Here is a 25,693-nt window from a genome sequence, read left to right as displayed (position 1 = left end):
CACAGTCGGAGCCACAGTGCAACCTCCCAGCCCTGGCACTTTGCACTCAGGAGGGCAACTCCTGGGGGAACTGGGGGCTGGCGTCTTGTGGCCTCACAGAGGGACTGTTTCCTTCTGACACAACAAATGGGCTCTTCTTCCTGAGCCTCGGCCCCAAAATCACAGACAAATCACAGCCACTGCACTCAGGTTAAGGGTCCTCTGACTGGGTGTTATATCCAGGAGGAGATGGCACACAGGCTTTGGCTTCCAAACTCTCATGAACCCAGGCAATACAAATTTTAAACCTGACATCTGATTGCCTTTCCTTCATCTAGGTTTTTTATGCATCTCCATACCTCCTCTCAACTCACTTCACGTCATTGGTCTGACAGCAAAGGAGCAGGCAATTCTGACATTTAATTTCCATTAATTTGAAGGGAAACAGCTGGTATTCAAAACCTCTTTATTTCAAGAGACTCAGTGTTGCAGCTGAAAAGTGCTTATATTTATAATTTATAAGGATCGGTGTCTTGAGTGCAGAACGATTGCTTGTCATGTTTTCCTAGCCTTGCTATTTCTAGCAAAATACGTGAGCAAATCTTATTGCTTAAAATAACAAGTCCCTCAGCGTTTATAGAGGCCAAGATTCCTCCCCAGACCTGGTACGGGAGAATCACTTTCCTAGTTCACCCATGCTGGTTTCAGATGTGGTGTGATACTTTCCCAGCAGTGCTGGGGGTAAAAGTGCACAGTGTTGTCTGAACCTCAATATTTTGCCTGGCTCCGGAAGGATGCATGTGTCCCGATGCTATTTTTACACATGGTCCATTGCTGCTATTGCTTCAGCAATGGTTTTATTTACCACAAGAATTTTCCTTAAACATAGATTCTTACTTTTCTGAACAGCAGTTTTTCTGTTGAAGTTTCATTGCTTTGCATAGCAGAATCCTGTAGTTTCTGCTGAAGTTAAAGACTGCATGCTATGAAAACCAACCCAAATTGTAACTCTGAATTACAGGTATTGCCTCAACAACCAAATGTTGGACACACTGCCTCTATCAACCCTGGCTAGTCCAGCCTTGTTTTACTGATTCATACAGGCATTTGCATCAGTGAGTCTGGCATGGTGAATTTATACATGAGCAACCAGGAATTTCTGACCAACACCCATGGTGTTTAACTGGACTGGTTATTTTTAAATTAATGAGAAACTACTTATTAAAGTGACGGAGGCAAGTCAGAACTACAGCTTGGTTGTAGTCAAAACACGCTCTGATTTTCCCTGAACTTCTTCACAGAATCACCCAAGATTGCTGTTGTCAAATAAAGGACTGTTTCATTCTTTATTTGCGTAAATCTTGTACAATGTTGTGCAACACACAGATTCATCTGATAGTGAGACTAAAATAATCCTCCTCTAGCACAGGTGGGCTGCATGTCTCCAGCAGCACCCTCATGTCTCCAGTAACAACCTCAGCTGGAACTGCTTTAGAGACTGCAGAGAACTGTGCTGATGAGAAATGCTCTCATGTACACGGCATTTATCATCTCGCCTTGTCCACAGTTTGGTTGTTTCACAAAATTAAGTTTTATAATTTTATACCAAAGGAAAACAGACTGCCCAGCAATTTTTGATTTACACTAAAAAACGTAGACCATTACCTTCCATATGTAGGGATTTATACTATGATTTTTATTGCTGATGAATTATTTCACATTCTGCTGAAGTGCAATACCTGCACATGTTCATCTTTTTGTTCATCCCTACTGGGAGTCCTTCTACCTGGCCATGTTGCATCTCAGGGTTGCACAGAGAGGATTACCTCCACCAAGCAGGTGACCAGCCACCTGTGCCACTCCTAAACAGTCTCTACCCAGCATCTCCATGTCTCCCAGAGTGATGGGAAGAAGAGGTGGCCTGTAATGACTCCTCTCCATTACACATGCCCACAGGACCACTGTGGAAAGGGCTCTCTCACACCATCTTTCCCCTTTCTGAGGAAGAAAGCCCATACACCTCTACAGCTCCTCTCCCTTCTGAAACGGTACAGCTCAGGCTGCTTTTCTGGGGTGTCTGTGGTTCTTAGCAAAACGGTCCCCAAATGTGCCATCAGGACTCAGCTTCGTGCAGAGGAGGTGTCTGTTGCTGCATGTGCAAGGGCAATGGCAAGGGCAGGCAGTGCAGCAATCTCCTGTTACTGAACATGCTGCTCTGTGACCCCCAAACACACAGGCTGTTATATCCTTGGCAAAGTTCTCTTCTCCAGCAAAACCACCAGGGATTTGTATTCACTTCAGCTGTACAAACATGGTGTCAATGGAAGCAGAGCTCTTTATCTCCAGCACTGAACCTCTCTTTCCTTCCCATGTCACTGCCACTTAAAAAAGCACTCACAAAAATGAGCAAACCCAACCTGCTAGATTGAGGTAGGGCTTTCAAATGAGAAGTGGCTATTGAACCGAGAGCTTCAGATGTGCCCAGCCTAAAGAAAGCACCAGTGGCAACAACTCCTCTGTAAGAGCTGTAGAGATGCAGAGGATGGGGAAGGCAGGCATCAGGGAATAACTGGAAACCTGTTTCGCTATTGCTGCAGTATACATTGGCAGTGGGGACAATAAAGCTCTCCATGAAATGACAATCAGCCTAAGAATTTCAGAGGGGCAAAGCAGGGAGCACAAGCTGGTAAGCATCTGAAAAGGGCTGTGCTCAGCTTTTCTGAAGTGGGCTGTCATGGGCAAGGTGAAGGCAAAGCACAGGGAGGATCTGCAGCTCTGCCCATCCCACAGGGGTTTGGCCTGAGCACTTCATCTTCCAGCCACATGGCACAATCTGTGCTTAATGGGTGACCCAGGAACTGGTCTCCCACATGCAGGAAAAGCTGAGAGGCCCCCCCTATTCACAGCTCCAGTCATCAGTGGTTCCAACACCTTTTGGTACTCAGGGTGTCCCCTGATCCAGTGGGCCTCCTCTCCATTTACCCTGGGGTAGATGAACCCAACATCACACTCATTCTGGGGAGATTTAAGTCCAAAAGAACTCAGCCTGTTGACTGAAGCCAGAGCAAAAGCCCATCTTCTCTCCCAGGAGTGGCAATATCTTTACACTCTCTCTCCTGTCTAGATCAAAAACCAAAAAGGAAAAGAGGGGCATGCAGATATATAGGGAATACACAGACAAATGTGATGCATTGCTCTTTCTGCCTTTCAACCAGGAAGAGACCTTTGAGATATTAACAAGCAAATTCTGGGCTTGGTGTCCTTGGGTTTGTTTGCAAAACACAGCAATGTTCCTAAGTTAGCAGTGCATCCCCAGTCACTGTGCACTGCAATGGTCCCAGGTTCCCACTCCTCATCACACTGTGCTTTCTCCTCAGCAGTGCTGGTGTTTGAGGACAGAAGCCATGGGTTCATGAAAAACAATTTGTCTAGTAAAGATGATGCACAACTGGCTTCAGCATGTGTGGTAATGGGCCCATCTGCACAGCAGAGAGGTGAAATCAAGGTTCCCTCCGAAGTCACAAAACCCTTTGCCAGTGGGCTTCAGGAGACACTTCATCACATGTATGCACGTTCCCCAGGATCAGGTCACAGGGAATCATAATAACTGCTTTCATGTAAAGTGAGAAAATCACTTTGTTGTTACTTTTCTTGTACTACTTACCAACTTCCTCCCTGATCTTTGCAAGCTCGACTCCTAACTCCTTTATTTTCACAAGGGCATTTTCATTCTGTTTAAGGAAAAAGAGAGAGAAATACGTATAGTACCCAAGTTTATCCCAGATAAGCAGTTTCACATGTTCATTTAGTAAAGCAGATTAGATTGATTCCTCATACCCTCATACTACTTTTTTTTTTTTTTTTTAGGGGAGGGGAGTGGGATTATAATGAACTCATTCAGTTTTTAACTCAAGCTTAGGAGCCACAACTCACTAGCTACAAGTACCTTGTATGCCTACAAGTACATGTGCACACACTCACATGCACACAACAGCACAGAAAACTCTATTTACTCCTGTGTGTCTAAAAAGACATTTGTACTTTTTATGAATTTGTGGTCAATCTGCGTACCATTTATAGCTTGACTGCATGTACAAGATGGATTTATTAATTCTGCTAAAATTCTTTCATCTATTTAAGCCTGCATTTAACCATCTCCAACCATATCAATATGCTCACAGAGTCAAACTTACAGAGCAGATCGCTGTACTCACACCATTCTAGGCATGGGGAGCATTCCGATACAGACACCACTAATAACCTGATGTTCATGCCTATCTCCACATTTATTTCTGTGATTTTATTTATTAGGGCTCCTTTCCTTAACTAGTCTCAGAAGAAATCTGAATATTAAGGAAGTAAAACAGATGAATTGGCTAAAGGAAACTTAAAACATATTTACATGAGCAAGGAGGTGCTATTACCAAAATGCAAGGACTTTGACAGCAGATATCTGATGAGTGCTGTGCAAACTGACAAACAAAATTCTTATCTCCATGCACTGGAGTTTGATTTAGTACAATAAATCCCAGCACAGCGGTTCAATCATACGGGCACTTTAAATTGGGATGTATCATGAATCACATTAGAAAGAAGACAAACGAATGTATCCTGCTGGGAAGATCACTAATGATTAATAAAACTAGATCAGGTTACTATAAATATGTCCCGGGTTAGAAAAGGTCAAGAATCCTTAAAGGACACTACAGAAAAATCATATTCAAGAGAAAAAGCAGTACAGTAGTAAATTGAATTAAAAGGAGTCCTAGAAACCAAATCTTTCTGTATTAAGCAAGCAAGGCTAATAAAAATCTAGGGCACAGACAGGATTAGTTTGGCTGCAGGATACATAGCAGATAGGATAGCAAGTCAATTCTATATTAAAAACATGAAAGTGGAAAAGAAACATTTCAGAACTTAATGTTTCTGTATATTTTTCCTGCATCTAACTTTTAACTCTGTTAAGAGAAGCAACACAACTTTACTTCTGGTAATACCTTCTGGTGATAGAATCTGGAATTTGAATTAATCCTTTACATATTGCCCTTTTGGGATGACTTCCACCATATTCAAAGGACACACTTTCTGGAAAGTTTGCTGTAAATGGAGTGATAAACTGAACTGATCTGAGAGCCTTGAAAGCTTGAGAGACCCAGATGATGTGGGCATCTTTCTTATTCAGTTATGGGAAGAAGCCAGGAATGCAAGACCTGGCTCCTCCAGTCAGCTCCATACTCTGCTGAGTAATGCACAGGGGGCTGTGTGCCAGGACTGCAGAGTGTCCAGTCCTGACCAACTGCATTAGGCTCAGAATAAAATTATATGACTTCTTATGGACTTCTTTTTCCTAATCAGTCAAAAAGTTACGGGAAAAAAAAAGGTCCAGATAAATACAGCCTGATACGTTAAAAAACCAGATCCCTTCACAGAGATTCCCAAACCAGCAGCCTTACAGGGACAAGGTTTCCCCTTTTGGAGAATACCATTGCATGTGCCCATACCATCTGTTTAACTCACTGGAGTAATATTAAGAGGTGCTCTTGACAGACTGCCAGGCCTGGTGCCCTTGAAGGCATGTGCACAGGGATGTACAGGATGCAGGACTTGCAGATGGGAAGCGCCCACTCAAATTACCAGCTCTCATTGTTTGAAACAAAAGCCACTCAAAGCAAGGGAGCTCTGCACAAATCATTACCAGCACCTACAGATAAGCAGAATTCAGTGGGATTATTACTACTCTATTTACACAACGAAAATTAAAAGCAAGTAAAAAACCTACATTTTAGGGGGAAAAAGTGTTTACAATTTTGATTCCCCATAAGAAATATTACAGGCTCCACATTTTACATGATGTTTTATCTTAGATAAGGTTTTCCTACCCTTGAGGATACTTGGTGGTGGGATTCTCTCCAAAAGTGTGGAGAATTGCCATGGTGCCAGTTTAAAAATTCTATCCCATAACTCCAGCTCCAGCATGGGCACCAACGCACCAGGGCAGTGGGGGTCACATCTGCCTGCCACCATGCTGGGGCTGTGGTTTCCAGAGCAGAACAGCCCCTGGGACTACCTCGAGCAGACAAATCAGCACAGCTCAGTTGCCCCTGCTGTCATTTGACTGTCCTGCCAATACTTCTTGCATTGCATTTTATTTTGGTCAGAGCTTCCTATCTGCTCTTTGGGACCTCATATTTATGCTTCCTGGGAGGTCAGATGTGCAAGGGTTGCCCTCAGTGCCAAGGCCTCAAGTAGTCCCCGTTTCTCAGAGGGTTCTTCTAGAGAGCAATAGCACACGAGTCCTTATCTTCCTCTTGTGCAAGAGAAGTGAGGTGCAGTTTTGGCTGATCATCAAATCAGCCTCACGGTTTCCTGGATGTGCAGTGAACTCACAAACCCTCGACATCTTCTGTAACTGCAACCTGCTGCGTCAGTGTGACACGATAGGTTTGGACTGCACGTGTTCCTGTGACATGGTAAACACGGCAGCAATGCAAAACAAAAAAGCCCCTGCTTGACATCATCAGCCTGGCTTTGCAGATAACCAGCACCTCCCTGTCAGGGTAGCCAGGGAACTTGGAATGCCAGCACTAAGGAAACCAAACATTCCAGTAGAGCAAATCTGGATCTGACTTTGGAATGTAGAGCTATCATATTCAGTGCTGAGATTCCTATATATCCACTGTCTAAACATCAAAGCAATTCAAAAATTCACAAGCACACAAGGAAAACTTCCCCAAAACAAATGGATAAGAAACCAAGTCAAGAGGATGTCTGTTGGGGACGATGAAAGTTTGGTAAGAAAGTTTCACAGATATGTAGGCTTGGCAGAAAGATCTCTGAATGTAGAAACTGGGGATGAGAGAGAAATGAAAGCAAGTTTTGATATAGAGTAAAAGATGTTTTGCTGAAACACTGACCACTGAATAACTGAGAAGGCAAAGGTTGGAGATCAGTTGGAAGGAGATTTTTATGAATAGGACAAAGGTATGTGACTACAAACAAAGACATGTTTTTCACCAAGTAAATAAGTCTCAAGAAGAGCATAAGTAAATAGAAAACATGTCTTTACCAAAAAGAGAGATATGGCAGGCAAACAAGAAATGTCGATGTAGGAAGAAAAAGAGAGGTCTGAGAATTTTCCACTGTAAGCTTAAATTGTAACTTACTCTTGTGATTGGATAATAATGACTAAAATATGGTGATGGTAGTAGTTATGATAGGCTATAGGCAAATGTAAAGGTATTGTGTATGGTGCTTATTGGTTGTTATGTATTAAGATACTCTGCAAAGAAAAGTATATAATGTTTTGTAACTTGAACAGAAAGCAGCTCCAGGTATGCCTACAGCTGGAGCTGGCAGCTGTAGGGCTGGCTCTGGATCCCCACTCCCTGAGCTGCTGTAACTTCGCCTATGCAATAAACAGCTTTCAAGAGAGCCACCTGAAGTCCAGACATCCTTCGTGAAACTTTCTCCTATAGATGTCCCATTGGGTTAATCAGTCTTCACTAACATTTATCTCAACAAAGTATTTGAAAGAGAAGACAGGGTAAGCAGCTGCCCTCCCAAGAGTTTTGTATCCACCAAGGCTCAGGATATCAAAGGAGCTTTGTCAGGACTCTCTACTAGGCCACCACTTGGAGTTGAGCCATTGAGGGTGAGCATCTAAGGGCCAAATCCAACTTAGGTTTCAGCAACTGTACACACCTGTTTTCAGTAGGTGAAAAGATGAGAGACCCTGTAAGGAGATCGTGCAAATATCCACCATTTCCAGAGCAGCAGTTAAATGACAAGGAAAAAAAAAAATTCCTTTGATGTTATCTGGAATTCATTTCTTACACCCAAAAATGTGAAACCAAAACAATAGGTTTTGTACAAATTAAAATGTTGCATTTTCTTTTCATGTACTTTTAATGAATGATGGACTGCATTTCTTTTTAGAAAAATTATGACAAAGGATTTCTGTTGGCTGCATCCCAAGAAATTACTCTGAAAGTGAAGTAATTTTCATAAAATAACATTATGCTCATGATGGAGATGAAGAAAAACTTCTTCCTCATTCCTGAACTCTGCAACATAACAAGTCTTGTGTCTGGACTATGTCCCATCTCCTCAGACAGAACGGAAAGTAGAATAAAACAGGTAGAATGACATGTTTGCCCTACTGGTCTGTTGAATAGAAGACACAGTAGCAACTCTTTCTCCTGTCATCATCTTTATAGCATACAGGCCTCCCAATATTTCTCCTGTGAAAGGCTGGATGTTGGACTGCATTTCAGCAAGTGAAACAGGCACTGAAAATGGCACATGTGAGTTCTCCATTCAGCTCAAAACACCCTGGATGGACTGAGGCATGACTTACATTGGTGCAACAGCTCCAGAAAACAAGGCAGGTAGGCAAGAAGGTACGCACAGGTGTAGGAAGAAAACAGGAATTAATACAATTAAATAAGTGTCCAAACCTAGCAGTGTAACTCAGAAAAAAAATCAGCTGAATTTAGATATAAACCCATGGGAAGAGGTGGAAAAATAACTTGGTAGAAGATGTCATAATATGGACCTGAGGATGGGCAAGATGCTGGTGCTGTCCAAACAGATTAAGAAAGGAAGTAGTGATGAAAGTTTGTGGGCAGAGGCTGAATGGGGCACTGAGCAACCTGATCTCATTGAAGATGTCCCTGCTCATTGCAATGGTCTCGGACTTGATGATCTTTAAAGGTCCCTTCCAACCCAAACTGTTCTATGATTCTGTGATTCTATGAAAGGCTCTGCTTCAGTTGCATGGAGCTTCAGATGACAGGTAGATATCCTCAAGGAGACATCATCAGGGAGATAAGTCAAGATTTTACCTTGGACCAGGAATAATTGTGGGTTGGGGAGGCAGATTTCAGGTTTGTCTTAGAGTCTCTGTCCTCTGAGAACTATAACCTACCCAAGAGATACTAATGAATTAGAAATACTAATTAATTAAACCTCCAGGTACTTTTTTAACAATAGGTAAGTAATAGTAGATCCATCATAGAAACGGAAATGGGTCAGATCAGGCGAGGAACATCAAAAAATTGCTCAGAACCATATCGGATTTCAGCAGCAGCTAGGAAGTAAACACGGGAGCCTGGAGTTACCTTTCCAAATTGACATGACTCTCCACCCTGCCAACTTACTTAATGTTTGCTTATATTCTAAGATCCAAATGTATGTACAGTGTCTCCACTGTACAAACACTTCTCAGTTCTCTACAGTATCTCCTAAAAACTTTCTGCACACAGATCTTCTGTGGCACTTGTTATTAAAACTGTTCCTCCAGAACAGCTTTTCTGTATGCAGAGCTTTCAAAATATTAAAAGAAACCAAATCCCTGACTTGCAAATGGTGCTTAGTCACTGTTGTGCTGTATTCAGACTTCCCTGTGGCAAGGTGTTATATTATAATTGGAAAGACAATCATATCTACTGGGAATTCTCTTGTACCAATAAATATTTCAGATGATACAATAACTGAATAGTCAGAAGCAATAAGTGAATCCCACTGCAGCTGATATTCAAAATTACCTACAGTCTTCCTTCAAAAAGAGGTGTTTTAACACTGCTGTTCAATCATGCTGGTTGTCAGGTAATCATTCCTCATAACACCCTTTAGGTTGAAGTTGACAAGCACTTAGATATTGCACAGGGACTGCACTTTGGCAAGTTTTATATTAACCCACACTTTTTTTCTTAACCTGGTTAGTAGCATATCTAAAGCTGTATTTGAACTTATTATTAGGCAAATGGGAGATGCTATCAGTTTCTCATTTAACAGAGTTATATGAATATATCACAAAGCTGAACTCTAAAAGAATACACTGCACAAACATGTTTCTGCCAAGATATTTTCTATTAGGCAAATTAAATGCACATATCATTCTTTCACTCTTCTCTACATAAAATCCAGGCAAATTTTCAGAAGAATAATGGGAAAACCTATGTGATCAAAATGTCCCACACCTTCTCTTCCACATGCCATTTTCCTGCTGCCTGTAGCTATGTAGTTACTTCTGCACTGACATTTCTTGCATAACCCATTTTGGTGCCTAGGAATGTGTTTGATTTAGATTCACACAAACATAAGAAAACAGGTAGTTTTGTCTTGTTTCACTTCTCCTAGATTGGAGGATCAATCCTCTGCTGGAGATGTAAAACTTTAGGACAGCTAGAGGCTGAATAATCTCTCTTCAAACTTTAAAACTCTCTGCAAGTTTCCTTTATAACTTGTTCTCCACATGGCTATTAAAAATGTATGAAAAGCAGAGCAAGATATCAAACCGACTGTTGCTACAGAGGATGCCAGCGGTCCCTCCTTGTTTCATGAGCATACAACCCTTACATTTAGACTGCAGGATAAACTTATGTAAGGCACTGCAGTGAATGAGAAAGCGACACTTAGACTTGTCCCTGGTGAAGGGGAGATCAGCACACTGCAAACAAGCCGAGCATCGCTCCCCTCTCCGCCACCCGGGAAGCGCATCCGCCACCGACCCCAGCGAGAAGCAGCAGCACAGGCTCTATCACGGCTACCTTCCTTCCCTTTCCCTAAAGGATAAAAAAACCAAAACAACAACAACAAAAAAAAACAGGCAAAAGTACCGTCTCGTCCTCGCACAGAGAGGGGGGAAAACACGTGGAGCAGCATTTGCCCATCCTGGCAGGACAGCCACCCCCACCGGACCGACACCCACCGGACTGCCGCCAGCCTGGCCCGGAGCCGGACGATGAGCCCCGGGCGGTGACACTGTCAGAAAGGGATGTCACGTCCCCGCGCGCCGAGACCGGCCAAGGGGACCTGTCAACCCGATGCCTCCCGGGGCCTCGGGGGATGCGGGGGCCGGGACGGTGCGGCGGGGCGGGCGGCAGCGGAGCCCGGCGGGTGCGGAGCGGCGGCAGGATCGCCCCCCGCCAAGCGCTGCCCGCTCCCCGCCCTGCCGCCGCACCGCTGCTCGCCCGCTGGGTCCGGCCTCTCCCGAGAAAGGTCGCTCCGGCTGGCAAAGGCTTGCCCACAGCAGGGCACGTCCAGCAGCGCCATCGCAGGGAAGTGCCGGGGCGGGCGGCTGCCGGGACGGGGTTGGAAACTTCGCAGCGACAGCCCCAAACGGGCTGAAATCCGAGAGTGAGCCTGGGCTCTCAGCCAGGGTGCCGCTGCGATCTCATCTTCGTGCCGCATCCAGAGTCACTGATCACCGCAGTCCCCGTGCTCCGCAGCCGCCCGGACGGTGCCTTTAAGCTGAGCGTGCCCCGGCCGGCTGCCGGCGCGGCCGCTCTCCCGCAGCGCTCCCAAATCCACTCCCGCCGTGACTCGGGCAGCGCGGCTGCGGTGCCTCTGCACGGCGCCTCTGCCGCACTGGGCCCCCCCGGCCGCCGTGCGGGCTCTGCGGCTGCCCCGCGGCTCTGCGCGGTCCTGCAGGCCGAGCCCAGCGCTGCGCGGCTCCGCGGGGGCCGGGCGCGGGCGCTGCCGGCCAGCGGCTCACTCCAGACTGCGACACCGGGTGTCCCCCAGCCTCCCGAGACGCTCTAATCTCCCTGAAAGGATTTTCCCAGAAGTCATTTATTTAAGTCGCGAGGACGATGAACACCCTGTGTGGCTCCTTTTAATGGCAAAACCAGATGTCTGCAGCGTACCCAGAGACTTTTGTAATCCTCGACGGCTGGCGTAATTTTTTTGGCCATGTATATATGTATTTACACCACATAACCTAACCCTAACCGTGACCTCCATATACACGCGGGTGTGTTATGTATGTCCGGTCTGTATCCACTTGCCCACTGGGTACACATTTCCTTGGCAGGACCCAGGACATGGAGCTGCAGCAACCTCACTTCTCCTGGGCTGTTGCTTTTGGCACGACATATTTTACTCTAACAATTTACACTCAAGACAATGCTGGGAAAAGGCAGAAGAGTTCAGTGACTCACACGCAAGGTGGTGTTTGTTCACTGTTCGCAACCTGAAAACGACTATTTTCCTGAAAGCCAAATCACTACCAAACATACAGAAAAGTGACATTGCCCTTAATGCTGAACAGCTCTGCCTTCTGCTGGGAAAGATGCTCACATCTGTGCTTCTCTGGACAGGTGCTTTTGTTTTTATTTTAATGTATGTTCAACAGTGATTGGTGATGCATAAAAGTGATTTTGAAAATAGGAACCAACAAGAATGTCCACCAAAACTGTATTAAATTACATTTAAATGTTCAGGTAACTCCAGTTTGCATCTGCTCTTCCTCAGCCCTGCCAGGACTTCAACTGAAATTTTAGAATATCACAATCAAGTAATTAAAAACAAACAAACAAACAAACCCAACAACATAGAAACCCCACCTAACAAACAAATAAACAAAAACCCAAACCCAAACACCAAACCAAATTAAAAATTTCACTCCAAATACATGTCTTTTAACACTTGTGTTCAAGACCTAATTTTCTTTACAGCATTTGAAAATTAATTTGGTTGGCTACTGAACAGCTACAAAGTAGAGGTAAAAAGAGACTTCCTTGTATGGTGAAATCATTTCATCCTCACTGTAGGAGCTTCTTTTTTTGCCACACAACCTGAAGTCTGTAGTTTGGATCTTTTACAGTCCAAATCCCGACAGGAAACTTCTAACCACCATATTAAAAAACCCACATAACCACCTGTAGACAAATTACCACAGCCATTTCTCTGAGCTGGCTATTAGAACTACAGTATTTAGATCCACAGGTCTGACTAACAGGCAGGGAATATAAAACCCAGTCATTATTCCTTTTGTTATGCTTTTAAAATGAAATACTCATCTTCTTCAATTACTTTGCTAATAAGGGGGGATTTGCTGTTTGCACATGATTATAAATCTGAGGTAAAGATTAGCTAGCAAGGTCTATGCACCACTTTAGTACCACTTAAGCACTAAACTGGAAGAGAAAATATTTAAGTGAAACTTAAATATAGCAGAAATCACATGTTGTTCTTCTGGCAAGGGTCAATTGAGGCCACAGAGGCCAATTTAGGATTGATAAGGGATAAGGATGTGCTTGGGAGAGCTGCTGGGCTCTTTGGTCAGCTTAGATCCTTTTGGAGAAAGTGAGACCAAACTCAATTTGAATTAAACCTCATCTTTCAGGTCAAGGTGTGTAGCCTTAAGGTGAGAAAAGACCCAACACGAGAAAGCAAACGCAAAATGGAAACTATTTTAAAAAGCAATTCCTCAGTCAAACGCAGGAACAAGGAGCATGAAGAAGGAATTTAGGAGAGGTCTCTGTGGTGGCAGCATGCTGACAGGTGGGTTACCATGTGGAACACACACCTGAAGGCAGCAATGCCTCAGGAATTAAGGATATAGAAAAGGAAATGAACATAACTGAGACAAGAGCAAAACACTCAGCAAAGCAGGCACATCAGAGGAGAGGACAGCCCCTACACCCAAATTCTATGAGAACTGGCACTTTAAACAACAGGTTCAAAACAAGGTTTTTAAATTACTGATTCTTAATTTTAAAATGCTAGAGTCATCTGCCTGATTTCAGTGGCCATGTGGCACTTGGATCAAATACTGAGAGGAATAATACTTTAAAAAAACCTTGTTAAGCGCAACAGAGCACCAAAGGCAGGTAGATCCACACCAGTGCAGATTGCTGCCTTTGTACACCAAAAGAATTGATACTTCTAGATAAGAGTAATATGTAACTCCCACCTATTGGGGACCAAGTGACCATGTGGTGCCAACGACAACATTGATTATCAGGCCGGGAAAGACTGGGAGCTGCGGAAAAAGCGTTAAGCAGGGAGGAAGCCTTTGGGGGAAAGGAGAAGGAGTGGCAGTAAATGGAACTGTTGGACTGAGCAGAGATAATGAATGGAGCTGTTCAAAGATCAATCCTTGGGGCAAGTTATGTCGTTCACTTTTGACCCTGGTCAAATATTAGTGAGTGCTAATGAGATGATGGATGCACTGTCCATCAAGGGGCGAGTCAAAACACCATGTTTATCAAGATGGATGCTATTTAGGGCTATAGGAGTGGTCATACTAAGAAATACAGAATACTGAGCAGTCCAAGGTCCCAATCACAGGGACAAATAACAGGAAATTCAAGTAGAAGATGGAAACTCATCGGCTGGAAATAAGAGCAAAAAAAAGTGTTGCTTATCCAGTCATGGGATGACTAAGAACTGTGTCTATGGTACACCTCTGAACAAAGGAAATACAGCCTTAGGCTCTAGGAAAGACTAAGAGGGAAGTTTAAATGCCTTAAGAAAAGCCACAGAGAGATCTCGGCTGAAACCTCACACAGTTCTGGTCCCCTGTGTTTTGGGGATACCAGTTCTGAGGCAGGGATATAGCCCACACCACTGGAGGGGTGCTGTGTAAATACACATCTGCTTCTTCTAAGAAAACAACAGTAAAGTTGGCTATGACAGCTTTCTATAAATACAGGGAGGACAACACTAAGAGAGGCAGAAGTACTTCAAGGTCAAAAAATGTATTTACATAAGAGTAAAAGGGTATGAACTTGGGCATACCTATGTCACAAGAGATTCTGAAACAGTCCTCTGGTAGAAACAGAGGAAAATATAATGACTTTCAAGCTGAAATTTGATCATTTTAGGGAAGAAGTTATGGGATTTGGCAACAGGGAGGGATGGGATTTGATGACCCAGAATGAACTTTGCTAGCCTTTCCTATCCATGCAATACTGCTTGTCTGTGCATTGTCACCAGTATATTGCTACACATTTTGCTGATGGTCCACGCCCAGAGTGTGAATGTGCCTCTGCAAAATGCTTTGCGTGGAGCTCTGTCCCAACAGATCTTGCTCACATTGCGCTTCAAAGCAGAATGAAGAAGTCTGTGGATAAGACACAGATCAACATGGGCTGGAAAATGTGCACTGTTAGTTAAAAAAACACTTTTCATAAAAGTTATAGTTTTGTTTCATTACTGGAAAGAGAAAATACAGGTAAGTTCCCCAAAGAAAGGTGTTCCTTATGTGCAGGATTAGCAACAAATATAAGAAGAAAGAAGTCTGATAAAATTAGATTTTAAAACATAGAAGTAAGTGCACAAAACAAGTGACTTAACAGGGTATGTTTTACAATATTTATTGACTTCAGTGGAAACACAATGTAGTTAGCACCTCACAGGGCAAGATTCCTAGGTAATTAAAGGCCAAGGAGGATATCTACATGTTCCTAAATGTCCCAGGGGAGTTGCTTAGTCTATAAACAATCTATTCTAATGGTAAAGAGGCACCATGGGCAGCAAGTTTTCCATACAGTGACAGAATCAGTGCTTTCCTCCATGATGCACGTAATACAATTCCTATTTACTGTCCAAGCAATTTTAATATTTTACATCTATCTGAACTAAATTGGAAGAGGTAGGGATAAATTAGCCATATTTTATAATTTACTACAGTCCCCAAATGGGGCACATTATTCTCTTTAGCTCCATAATGGTCTTTATGTATCAATATCACTCTGCTCAAACCATCTCATCAGGGTTCTATACTTACATACTTATATTCTAACATATATAAGAAGATTTGCATTCCTAACCATTAGTATCTGATGCTTCCCTGTTTTATGGAGGCTGGCTAACTTTCCTGGGAGAAATACAGTGCTTTGCCTGGATTTTCACAGTGCAAAGATACGGCAAAGTGTGAAGATGGAGATCCATGGAGAGGGAAAAACCAAATGGAAGTCTTGGGAAAGCTCTGGGAGATAAAGGTAGTAACACAGTGCTATGTGTGTCACTGAGCAGGAGAATCCTCAAGTGAACTGCACATTATTCATCCTTTATGAAGCACTGGAAAGGTTTGCTGAGGGGCATAGCATGCGAAGTATGTCAAACAAATATTTAATTTGAATACATAACACTCTGAGGGCATGAGCAGCAGAAGACAGTACAAGAAAGAGGAAGGGATGTAAATTTTTTTGCAAGAGGACTGCCAGCTCTAGGAGTAAGTTGATAGGGCAGTATCCAGTGCTTATGGAAATAAACATAGGGAACAAGGAGAAAGCTGAAGGAGACAGTGGTTAGAGGGGAGGACCAAGCTGAGTGAAGACAGCACAATGGGGATACAGAGAAAGATAATGGGGAGAGAAGGCTGAGGTGGGGCATTCCAGAAGTTTAAGAACTGCTTGCCGTGGTAAAGAAACAGAAGTACAGGTTCAAAAAAGGAGATGAAACTAAGAAAGGAAAGATCATTCTGCAGATGGCATTTCAGAGGACAAAGGGATATGCAGTGGTGGAGGGAGACAAGGAACAGGAGACTGCAGGAATGAGGAGAGACGGGACGGTCAGATTCAGATGGCCTGGTGCATAACTGGGACACTGCAACTGCTGTAATGTCTCAGCTCTGGAGAGTGATGGGTAAGTCAGGCTATCGGCAGCTGCCGCCTCCTGGCATTCTCTGCAGTCAACAGCGGGAGGCGACCGTGACACCGACATTAAGCACCTCCAAAGGACGCGTGAGGAGAAGCCCGGTTGGCAGCATTCAGTGGGGGCAGGATTTTGTCTAAGGCAGTGCAGAGGTAGGGTAGGGCAATGCTATTCCAGTAATGCATTTTGAACAGGAGACTCAGAAATCATTGAGTGGCATGCCAAAGATGGGAGAGCAAGGCAAGGAGAAGGGACATCCAGCACAGCTTATGAGATTATTACAATCTGTTTCTCTGCATGTACTCTCTTCAAACACCGTTACAGTTTGTGTGACAGAACACACAGGTGGACTTTGTCAGGATTTTGATATCTACAAGAGAGAAGCTGAGTATACTGATGGAGCTGCAGACAAGTGGGGAGACTGAATTTGTTTTGCAATAAGCCTCAAAGACTGAAATTGATTTATTGTCAGTATTGTTAATTCTTCAATTCTGCAAGGAGTACAGCTTGGAAACAGTCTCAACTAGTCCGAAATTCTCTTCCAGTTTCACTTACTGAAACTGCCAGTCACACTGTATTTCTGTGAGTGCTTGAAACCAATGAAGATGAGTGCTGCTGTCAAAGGGTTTTAATCTTCCCCTCTCCTGGTCACTTGTTTTGTCCCAGCTTCCCTCCTTATAGTCACACAAGTGTTTGGGCACTGCATCAGATGGGGGTTAAACTAAAGCAGGGAGAAAGTGGTGAATTTGGGGAGAGTCAACTTTGCTAGCGCAGGGCCAACTTCCCCAGAACAAGGAATGGAGTCCACACTCTGCTGTCAGCCAGGAAGAGAATCCTGTCACAAGCCCCTGAACTCTAATCTTGTCAGACTGAAAACTACAGTGGCCCAAAGAAATAAGAAAAGCAAATACATTCACTATTACATTTCACTTTCCTTGTTGGAGGTGCATTACAAGTTTTCTCTGACGCAGCTCTCTCGTTAGCAACACAGTTCTCCACATTGCTCTTCAGACATACTCATGTGGTTCATTATTTTCCAGGTTGGGGCTGTTATTTTTGTTCTTGCCTAACTTAAAAAAAAAAAATCAGAAAATGTAATACAGTGATTTGGGGATTCCTGAAGACATGAGCCGTCAGTAATGAGTTTCAGTGAGATGATTCAGCCAGAGCTGAAAGTCATGCCAGATGGCCCCAAAATGGCAATTTCTCTTGGATTTATGGTGAGGTTTCACATTTTGTGCATTACTCACTACCATGAGCTTTTAATGATCCTCAGGCAACTTACATGGAAGCAAACATTTTTTAATATAGTTTTTCAACTATACAATTATGCGATTGCCTATTTGGATGAATAGAATGTTTACTCTAGAATTTAAGAAATTAACATGGACCACATGCCCTCTGTTTCTCAAGTGAGAGAGCTCAGCCAGATGAGCCAGATTCAGTTCTCATATAAAAAGAATGTGAGGATCTAAACAGAATTCCTTCAACTTTTGTTATTTCTGCTGGTGTAGCCTTACATTTATTTTAGTGGCAGTAGTTTGCAAGTCCATGGATAAAAAATTCATGAGAGAACAATGCTTTATTTCTACGTTTTCTAGTTCTTGATGTCTGGAAAAGTACAAAGTAAGCATTCCAAATGAACTAGCTCTCGTTGTCAGGGAATTCACGTTTCGTCATATTCAATATCATTTATGCATCAAGATCACAAGGAAAAATGCATGTTTTCACTGAACTCCTCATCTGCCCTCTACCCAGGAATACATCCCCTGCAAGGCTATATCTAAATTCCAAACCTCTGAGTAGCTGGAAACAGATGGCCATTTTCTTAAATCAACTTTGCAGAGAAATGTTCCCTTCTCCCAACAAACAGGTAATCTCCTCTCTTCCCCTCCTTAGTTACTCTGGGCCAAAGCCAATGACAACTTCAAGCTGCTGTATTTTGAAGCCAAGCAGAGCAAGGGACAAGTGCTGACATCCCGTGACAGCAATTTCAGCGGCAAAGAATTCCAGCGGCTTTACATGGACCAAGTTTCTCCTATAGGAAGGATTCTCAGTGCTCTGCTGAGAAGAATAGTACTTACTACCATTAATGAGAATTCAAACAAATTCAGTTGTGGGCTTGGAATGGTTTTATACAAAAAAACCCCTATCTCAGATGATTTTTAGAACTCATTGCCGAAAGGCCTCATTTATACTATCTCCCCCATAGTTAGAGCTGGTTTTAAGAAGGAACCATAATAAACAGTTCTCAAATCATTATAATAACCACACCACCACCTTCTGAAGTTATGACGTGTGAGGAGTGATTGTAGGAAGCAGCATGTGCATCAGACCTCAGGGGTGAGAGCAAGGCCCAGGAATTTTGGGAGGATTGCAGCTGAAACCTTTTAGAGTTTGTTTCTGGAACCAGATAGCTCAGACCTGAAAGGGGGGTAAGCAAGAGACATGTTGTACTTTGGGTATATGACTCAAAAGTGCAGCTACATACTTTTGGATGGCTGTGAGGACATAGAAGGAGTATCAAGGAGATATACTTTCCACTTGAAATGTGGAAATGTCCTTGGAACACAATAATTGCCATTTATATATAACTTTGAGTCATGGTCCATCTAATTTAGATCCTGCATCTAGCCATGATTATTGCCAGAAAATTCAGAAGAAGGTGCAAGTCACCCTGCATTAGAGAGTGTGATGAAAAGATGTTCTGCATGGAAAACTCATCCTGACATCTATCTGAAAAAGGCTTCCAACCTCAAAATAGGCATCTCCCCTCTAACACATATTGCACCACCAAATATTAAATGTCCAGATATTCTTGCTATCTACAGATCTTAGCAGACTTTAAGGGCAAAGGACAAAGGGATGGTTCAATCAAATAACACAATTTTTGTATCACAGGACATGATATTTTACACAGTTGCTGTTCTATAACTACATTCGATGAAAACATCCCCTCTACAAAGGCATCCATTGGCAAACTGCTGACAAGGTGTGGATCTGCTTTCTCTTCTCACAGTGGTTTCTTCTAATAACTGATCATCTCTAGTCCTAAAAGTCTGTGCTTCTGTTGCTTCTCTGTTTCCCACATGCTTCCTTCACGTTGAAGCTGCAAAGCTTCTGCTTCTGGACAGTGGTTTCTGCTAAATTTTCCCCTGCTTGAGGTAAGTACTTTCTGGTACACAGCACTACCTTCTTATGAGGACTCTTCTGCTCTGGACTCAAGCTATTTTGCCCTTTTTCACAAAGGAAATCAATTGTTTTCTACTGTCTCTCACAAAGAGGCATTTTTCCAGATCTCAGAGTTGCTTATTGCTCTTCTCTGTTTCCTCTCTATTGTTTTGCTGTTTTCTGAAGATGTCTGAGCACCAGTGCTAAATGTCATATAATCACTATCAGTCTCCCCAGTGCTGAATGTGCGGGTGGTACCACCCTCTTATTTCTTGCTGCATCTCCGCTTACTCACCTGAAGATCTTGACAGTTTTTCATAACACATGCTCACAGTAGGAGCTCATGTTGATTTGTGCTGACACCAGAAACTCTTAATTGCTCCCAGGATTACTCCCTTGCAGCTGATGGCCAGACCAGTTCCAGGCAGAGCTGGTTTCAGCCTGGCTTTGCTGCATCCACCACTCAAAGCCAGTGCAGTGGGATTGTGAGTGTGTTGGTTTTACATGCTCAAAAGTGCAGGCAGCTTGCCATCCACTAATCAAATATGTGGCTCTCCAGCTGCTAAAATCTGTAACCACAACCCACACGGACTGCAATGGGGATATGAAGTTGTACCTAAGAAACTGAAGCTCAAATCAGAACTTCATTTAGAAAGGAAGTGCTGCGTTTCTGTCAGCATGTCTATATGTCTATATGAGAGGTTTTTGCAGATGTGGCACACGGTCTTGAAACACGAGGTGAAATAGTAATCACAGTCTATCTGTATTTTCAAGCCTTGCTTTCCACTGGAACAACCTCACATCTGCCAGGAAGCTTGGTCAACAGGGAAAGTTCCACTACATTGCTGCAAAATCCCTCTTGTGCGTCAGCTCAGAATGCATCTGCTGATGCATCTACATAAGAGGTCTTGTGATATTTACACTCTCACCCCCTGGGACTGCGACAGTAATTTTTGAGAGACAGGGAATTATATCAGCAGACCGTTCTAGCTTAGGAGTATGCAGTGGTGAGGGAACACAGTAAATAATCTGAAGTCTTTCTACAAATGACATTTAAAAATGCCTTTGGGACCGGGGAAATGTAAGAGACGGTCCGAAGATCCCTCATCTGCCTCACGATCATCGCCAAGGACAGAGACTGAACATAGGAGTCCTGGCCTGGCTGAGGTGGGATGTCTGCCAAGTGCTGCCTATGGGTGTGCCCACTGGGAACTGGTACGCATTCCTGAGGAAAATTAGTGCAGGTCGCAATGGACTGCACCGTTCTTGCTGCCCAGGCGGGAAGGACTGCGCTGAAGCGGAAAGGAGTGACCTGCCCTGTACACCTGTCCTGTACCTGTTTCCCAAAGCAACAGGCCTCATAACATCGGCTGTAGATCTCCTCACCTCTTGGGAAAAGGAGGGAGATGTGGAGATACAGCTAGAAAGCAGAAGTGAGAGCACTGCTAAACTCATGTCAGCTAACGCTGCTAGGCTGCAAACCATGGCAGGCAGTACTGCCTATGAAAGGCATGCTTGGTATGTAACTGTGATAGTCAGTGCTAGCTTCTAGTTTTGCAATGTTATTATGAAACATAGATATGGTCTTGGCCAGTTGCCCCTCACTTCTGAAAAGGACTATAAAGGGACTTTCTAAATTAACTGAGGTCTCCCCACGGAAAGAAGACGAATCTATTGGCAGAAGGCCATGAGGACTTCGTCTCATCTGTTGGTAGCTATTACTCCCCTTTTCTTCCTCTTTACCCTTTTACTTTGTTTTTCTTTATCTCTCTCTCTTTCTCTCCTCTATTGCATTACTGTGTTGTGGGCCCTTAATAAAGGTGCACTGTTCTGATTAAAATTGAAATCCCTTGTGTCCTTTTACACTCTGAGATCAATAAACGAACCATCACGGCCCTCGCTTGTATTAACGGATCGTGACAGGAAAGAAGACAGAACATTTAAGTGCATCTAACACTCAGTAACTTCTAGTACTTCATTTTAACTAAAGATTGGTGAAATTAAGTTTTACATGAAACAAAAGATATTCCAAAACTATAGGAAAGAAGTTCAAGCATTATAGTCATATGTGTGGCACCTACACAAATATATGGCATATATCCAACTGTTCCATGTTTATTTCTAAATTAATCCTTTTCATGGTTCTAGCCATTGCTTTGAGTATGTTATGCTCCTTTGTAATGTGTTTGTTTTTAAGAATACCAGTTAGTAAGAGGTGAAAGCAAAAAAATCAGGCCAAATATCTGAAAACTTCTACCAAATCAGGAGGTGATCTCTGTTTTTTACAGTCAGAGCAGAAAGAAATCCCAAAACCTTTTTCTTTTGCAACATGGATCCCACTGGAAATGCAGAGATACCTGGACAACATCCAGTCCCTCCTAAACATTTTCCTTCTACTTTCCAGGGCAGAATAACTCTGCAAACACTTAAACCTATCAAGCATATCCTTCCCTAACCTGCAAGTTATCTGTGGGTTGTCATTGCCTGTTCAGAGGGCTGGGGAGCTTTGCCTATCAGAGACCTGTCTTGGTGCTTACCTCCTGCCTGGCAGGAGGTGTGAGGCAGCTTAAAACAGACAGCTCAACATTACACAAGTTTTTCCAAGAAGCTTCAAAAGCCATTTTCAGAAATGCAGCCAACTTCAGCTGCTGAAGGGATCACTGCTTACTTAACCATCTTGTGGTCAGACCAATCCCCCCAGGCTCAGGTTCAGCCTGAGCAAGGTGCCTATGCCAGGCATGGGAAGAATGTCCCATGTTGCAGGTGATGCAATACTCCAGATGAAGGGGGAAAATAGCTTTCCCTACTCTTGGGGAAGTCAAGACCCTGCACAGAACTGAAGAGTCATGGGACCAAAAGGGTCCTCTTGCAGCATGCAGCCAACTGCCTGGGGCACCAAAGCTCAGATGTATAAAGGCATCTCCAGTCCCAAATAAGGTCCAGACTCAGGCACCTCTCTGGTAAGTGGTGTTGAACCCCAGCACTCCCCAGGCAGCACACCAAAGGTGCCAGGGCTTCTTGTACAATCCATGGGCAGACACACTCAATATGTCCCCTGAGGGGAAGCATCCCTCTCGGTCTATTCACTGACTGTAGTGTACTAAGCAATAAAAAAAAAAAAAAAAAGCCAACAAAACAAAGCAAGGAAGAAACACAGCTAATTCTCCCTCACAGATGAAACCAGAATGTGGTAATAAGAATAGCTGTGGAGCCTGTTTGCCTCAGAAGCAGCCATCAGCCCAGAAGTGCTGCTGAGGACACGTCCTGCTGCTCATTTCTGCAGCTGCCTGGAGAAATGTGCTGCACCACAGGAAACACCGACAAGGGCAGATGGGACGAACCTGTGTGGGATGTAAAATATTCATCACACCCATTTGGTGTAAATAAACACGAACAGTGGGAGTATTCCTGTCTGCAGAAAGGAAACTACTTGCTGGGCTCTCTTCTGCAGCTCACAGAGCTGCATACATACAACCCTTGCTGCCTCTGCACCTCCTGGTGTATGTGGGTTTGCTTTGAATTCTTGGCTGCCCTCACTATTGCACTTGGGTGACACACTGGCAGGACATCTCACTGTCCAGTCGCCCAGTGGTGCCTGTCACTGTGGCCCTGTCAGCAACCCCAAGACCTCTGGTGCTCCAGCCCTGTCCCCTGTACAGTCACTGGAAACACAGATCCTCTTCCCAGAGGACAGCTGAAAGCAGAACACACCGCACAGTGTGCTCACATGCATGCAGGTGTGTGTATCCATGCACACACACAAACACATGCCTGTCTTCCCACATAAATCCCCTAAGAAACTAAATATATGGTAATCTCCAGACTCAGTCCATTTGACTCCCCAGTTTTAATCAGGCTTTTGCCTATTTAGATGCTTAAGCGCTCCAGGACTGGAACATCATCTTTATGTCATCCTCAAAATGTCTAGCACTTGTTGGGATTAATTGTGGAATAACAAAAATATTAATGTCTTCATTTCTACTGAGAATGCTATTTGAAACTCAAATATTAACAGAGGAATACATTAAGTCAGCCAAGTGCTTTCTGTTTTCAACAAACCCAGTTCAATCCCATCATCTTTTTGTTCCTTGTTCTGTGTAATTTGATTAAACACAAGCTAATGTTAACTTAAACAGATTGTATTCCACTGGCAAATAAGAAGATAAAAATTGATTTTTTAAGTGAGGCTAGCCTTTATGTTTTGTGATGGCTAAAACCATAGTATTCCTGCAATTAATAAGCTGGCACATGGTTGGTTTGATGGACATAGCACTACCAGACCTTTGTTATGGATAATAAATTGTTCCACTTTTTAGACTGTAGAAGCACTAAGATCACTTGAAAAAATTTAAGTTCTATTGCACTGATCATTGTTGCCAATATTATTACAATGCCTATATAGATCATTATTAGACATGTCTGTATCAATGGAGCCATGCCACTTTGCCCAGAGGGGAATGTAAAGCCACCAGACAAAATTATTGCTGCCAGAGGTGTGAAAATCCAAGCAGGGAGAAGGTAGGGAAGGCCACAGGTGTGTATCTGAGGGCAGGAGAGCTCCTGGGATGCTACAATGGGCATCTCCAGGTGAGGCTCCAGCCACAGAATGAGCGATCATGCGATGCCTGAGGCTGGCCACATGGGAGAGTGGGACATGGATCTGCCAGAGGGACAGGTTACTGAAAAGTAACCACCAGCATGTAAATATATGTCAAGTTACGCAGTGGTCACTGCTTCTTCTGGGAGGGGAACTCAGTATTTGCCTTCTCTCTAGGCTGATTCTAACCATCTTTGGACTTATGTTCAAAAATTTCATTTTGAAATGACTTTTGAAGATTATCTGTGAATTGAGGTATGGCCTCCCCCTTTACAGCAACTTTAAGGAGTGATATTTGGTCTTGTCATAAATATTTTATGCACATAATTGTGTGCATAAAACAAGAGATGTGCTGAAAGGTTTGCCTCCGAAGGGAGGCTCCGCTTTTTGACTCCCAAAGAGAGGATGGGATCCCTCTGACCTGGACAGGCCAGGTCTTGTCCACCCCACTGCTAATGAGAGTTACAGTTTCCTTATTTACTTCCTGAAAGGTATCTATAAATTTTCATTTGTTAAATATTTCTGTTCTCTCATGGAAACAGAAAAATTCTTCAGTTCCTGGTGTGATTAATACTTTCATATATGAACCTTGCACCTATTGATCTACACTGGATTGTAAAGCCTTTGTTCTGTTACATTCTTACTAGAAATCTTGGTAGAGTGTCTCTGGGGAGTAATCAATGAATCAATCAAAGAAAAAAACCTCCAAAAAACAAAACACGAGAAAACAAACAATGATTGATCTGAGGATATTGCCTCTTTGCGGCAAGAGAGGAATTTAAAATGCATGGAATTTAGAAGAGGTGCACATTCCCATTGACTCCTTCACTGAACTGAAAGAACAGCATGAAAACACTGTGATTTGGGTTTTCCCTGTCCTGTCCCTGTCCATGATGAGAGGCCACAACAGCACTGGACCCTATTACTCATCACTGCTTTTCACACCACTTCCAGTGTGTTGCCAAATCCCTCAAGCCCAGACGCCTACCCAGCTTGGAGGCTGCCAACATTACAAGAACCACTTCTGACTCTTACGTGTTTTTTCCTCTGAATGCAGTATAAAATCAAGGCTGTCAAAGTCAGTTGCTTACAGAAGAGATGGATAATACAAACAAAAGAAGAAAATAAATTCACTTTTACCTGATGCTTGGCACACATCCTAAATATATTTCTCTTCAAGGACAACATGTAAATAAAGAGGTCTTTAATTTTTAATGGCCATTTAAAACCTCTTCAAGAGGAGCATTAGAATGCCTGGAGCTATTTCTTTTTTATCTCAAAATTTAAAATATTTATGTGTAACTAACAAAACCCTTCTCCAGCCAAGGATATGAACATAGTCTAATTTGTTTTTTTTTTTTTCAAAACAAGGCCATGTAACTACTCCAGCAATTCCCAGGGAAGCATATTCTTCCACCTCCCGAAACTAAAATTTGCACTTTTTGTCACAGCAGTGTCTCTAAGAAGGCCACTGAGGACACAGGGAGAAGCCAAGAGATTCCCTGCACCTTTTTCCTTCTGTTTTGCAGGGCCTGAAGCAGAGCTGGCCATGCTGTCTGG

At 43.3% G+C, this 25,693-nt stretch overlaps 1 protein-coding gene across 1 annotated transcript in view; it reads right to left on the bottom strand.

Annotated features, from left to right (window-relative positions):
- MTUS2 (microtubule associated scaffold protein 2) overlaps positions 1-25,693 on the bottom strand; it is a gene marked incomplete at both ends in the record, with an annotated part of 164,408 nt that overhangs the window by 16,628 nt on the left and 122,087 nt on the right. The window contains one exon of the mRNA XM_082279097.1: positions 3,644-3,710. Coding sequence (XP_082135223.1) covers positions 3,644-3,710 — 67 coding nt within the window. The remainder of the gene's footprint in view (positions 1-3,643; positions 3,711-25,693) is intronic.

Source organism: Coloeus monedula (assembly GCF_965178545.1).
Source record: "Coloeus monedula genome assembly, chromosome: 3".
Lineage (NCBI taxonomy): Eukaryota > Metazoa > Chordata > Aves > Passeriformes > Corvidae > Coloeus > Coloeus monedula.
This window is presented reverse-complemented; position numbering and strand designations above follow the sequence as displayed.